The following is a 2,990-nucleotide window of genomic DNA, read 5'->3' on the forward strand; positions in this document are numbered from 1 at the left end:
CAACTTTTTAGAAGTCCTCTCCACTCGTAGCAGTGCTTTGCCTCAGAAGCTCTATGTTAAGACGCCGTGTGGGCACAGTTTATGAAATTCTAATCATTTTCAGTTTTATACAAACTGCAGTAAATAGAAAAGCCCATATTAGGTGTGAGCAACGGTTTAAAAAAACAAGAGCCATTTGTACCTAGTTGTTGTTCTTTTCATTGTTTTTTTGTTTGTTTTTTTACATTAATCTTCCTCCAGGAGAATGAGAAGCTGTATTTACAGATGAAGGCTCAGCAGGCCAAGAGTAAAGCTAATGAGGAGGCCATGTTTAAAGAAAACCAGCGGCTGCTGAATGAGCTGGCTGCCACCAGGTGAGCGTCTGACAGACCTGTACGTCCCACACACATGTTGTTGTACCCATAAATGTGTGTTTATGTGCACTGTGAAAGACTGACCACTTGGAACACTGCGAGTCATACACATGTTCATGCATCGCTTCATTCTGTGCATTTAAGCACCTAACAGTGAAGCTAACAGTGAAGCTAACAGTGAAGCTAACAGTGAAGCTAACAGCGCGTGTTTGGGCTATGGAAGGTATTCAACACATAGGCCAAACCGGAGAGTCACTCGTGTTCAGGGACAGCAGCGCTAACTTTATTCAAAGTTTGTGAAGTAGGTTGTTAACAAATAGAGATCATAAAGTCCTCCAGATGTGGAGTGGGTGTTCTGTGGTTAGGGTAAACTTTTCTAACCTCACCAGGGAGCAGCTGCATAAAACTTCGAGGCCAGTGGGAAGTATATGCTTAACGGATCAGACTCCACGCATTGCAGACTTGTTAGCGCAAATAAACTCACTTCAGGTTAGTACCGCTCTCATCCACCTGTACTGTAAGGCTTGAAGGGCTATGTTAGCCTCTTTGATGTAGCACAGATGTGAATCTTTGTGCAGAGAAATGAGGCCAAGATGTCTGAGGACGTCCACAAGCTTAAGCAGGAAAAGCAGGCTCTGGAGGTGGACTTGCAGCTCATTAAGAAAGAGAGAGACCTGGCTGAAGCCCGAGCCACCTCCACATCGGGTAAGATAAAGAACAGTCCTGAAACAACAATGTTCATATTTTTCATCCCCTTTTCACTTCATACACAAACCCAATTCCAAAATGCTATAATAGGATAATGACAAGCCCAAGTTTGGAGCTTCGTCTTGCCTTCAAAACATGTAGAAATATGCAAAACTCTGCCAGTTTAAAAATGTGCTACCTTAGCAGAAACCCATAAATCAAAGTGGCAGCTTCAAATGTTGTGTTTGACCAAAGAGACTCACTTTAATGCTGTGTGACAAAGAAAAGCATCAAATGCTGTCAGGATTACTGCAACACTGAAAAGATGTGTAACCAGCTGCTACTGGTGATTTGTTCATAAAACCCCAAAAAGTATCAAACTGACAAATATGTCATTAAATGTATGATTCAAAGTGAAGTTGTCACCAGATGTGGGTAACATCTAATCCACACACAGATGTTCATGAACTCTGTGTAATAGTGACACAGATGAAAGTACTGAACGTGCTGACTGATGTTTACTTAACTGTTCGCACAAAAAGCCGTTGTTGGAGGCGACGGCTTCACGACGTCTCCCGTGTGGAGAAAGTATTCCCAGGTGTGCTCGGGCGGGATTTTGGCCCAAACTTCCACACAAACAGTCTTCAAAACTTGAAAGTGCTGCGCAGGCCCTTTCTATGACCTCTGACCTGTAGTTCTTTCCACTGACTTTAACCTGGATATGGGTCAGGTGATTGGCTGGGCAGGACACTTTACTTCTTTCTCTGAAGCCAGTCAGTAGTTTCCTTTCTGTACATCTACTGTCATTTCTTCGCTATCAGGAATGTCTCGGCACATTTTTCCCTTCATCCTGAAGTGTGCCAGTGTCACATGCTGAAACACCCTGGCCTTGGTGGTGCATACCTGTTGGCATGGTGTTTATTATGCATGCAACGAGTGGAACTATGGTCTCATCTGACCAGACTATGTTCGCCCAGTATTTCAAAGGCTTGTTTGATTGTTTGTCAGCAAAATTTAAATGTTTCATTTTGCTTTTTCTTCAGTAATGAACAGTATTGTGCATACAGGCCGTGTTTTTGAAACAATTGCAGGATTCCAGGTCTTTCTGTAGCTCTCCACAAGTGGCCCCTGGCTCTGCGATAATTCTGTTCACTGCTCTGTGGGGAGAACCGGCCATGACCGGGCGCTGGCCACTGGAACCTTCAGGATTTTAGAAATTCTTCTGTAACCAATCAGGATGTTTTACAACAATAGGACTGTGACGGTCTTGAGCTAGATTATTTGTTTTTACCCATCATGAGATGTTTCTTGATGGTCCCATCTGGCCTATAAAAAGGCAGGATTGCTTTCCAAGTACTTGTCTGTGTCACTCCTCATTCTTACACACAACTTAATCTGTGGACATTTATGTTTGATTTCTTGTAATGTGGGAATTAAGCTGGTGAAGCTTTCATGTCAGTAGCACCTTTAGAAATATATTTACTTAGGAAACTGGTGACATGTTCAATACTTATTGTACCTGCTGTGTATATGTGAGTAAGAACTGAGTGCGTTTCTCCTGAACGTGTTAGGAAATCAGACCTTTGAGATGCGTGTATTAGAGGACAGGCACCAGGAGGAAGTGACAGCCCTTAAGAAAAAACTGCAGTGGTTTGCTGAGAAGCAGGAGATGCTGGACAGAGATGCTGGCAGGCTGAAGGCTGCTACAGCTGAGATACACCAGCTCAGAGAACAGGTGATGCTCCGCTCTCACACGATGGTTACAGACTGATTTGTTTTGTACCCTCAATCTGCATGAATCCTCTGTCTGTGCTAACTACTTTTTATTTTAAATGATACTTGCAAAGAAAAGCGTCTGGACTTCTTTAAGTTGCTTGAAGACGTTTCACCTCTCATCCAAGAAGCTTCTTCAGTTCTAAGGTCAAATGGTGGAGAGTCCCAGATTTAAAC

At 43.1% G+C, this 2,990-nt stretch overlaps 1 protein-coding gene across 1 annotated transcript in view; it reads left to right on the forward strand.

Moving 5' to 3' along the window:
• LOC102201422 (centrosomal protein of 162 kDa-like) overlaps window positions 1–2,799 on the forward strand; it is a gene marked incomplete at its 3' end in the record, with an annotated part of 9,540 nt that extends 6,741 nt beyond the window's left edge. Inside the window, exons 8-11 of the mRNA XM_013908145.1 lie at window positions 241–353; window positions 743–842; window positions 932–1,058; window positions 2,612–2,799. Coding sequence (XP_013763599.1) covers window positions 241–353; window positions 743–842; window positions 932–1,058; window positions 2,612–2,799 — 528 coding nt within the window. The remainder of the gene's footprint in view (window positions 1–240; window positions 354–742; window positions 843–931; window positions 1,059–2,611) is intronic.
• Window positions 2,800–2,990: the final 191 nt, after the last annotated feature.

Source organism: Pundamilia nyererei, unplaced genomic scaffold, assembly GCF_000239375.1.
Source record: "Pundamilia nyererei isolate P.nyererei 1_Seehausen unplaced genomic scaffold, PunNye1.0 scaffold01583, whole genome shotgun sequence".
Lineage (NCBI taxonomy): Eukaryota > Metazoa > Chordata > Actinopteri > Cichliformes > Cichlidae > Pundamilia > Pundamilia nyererei.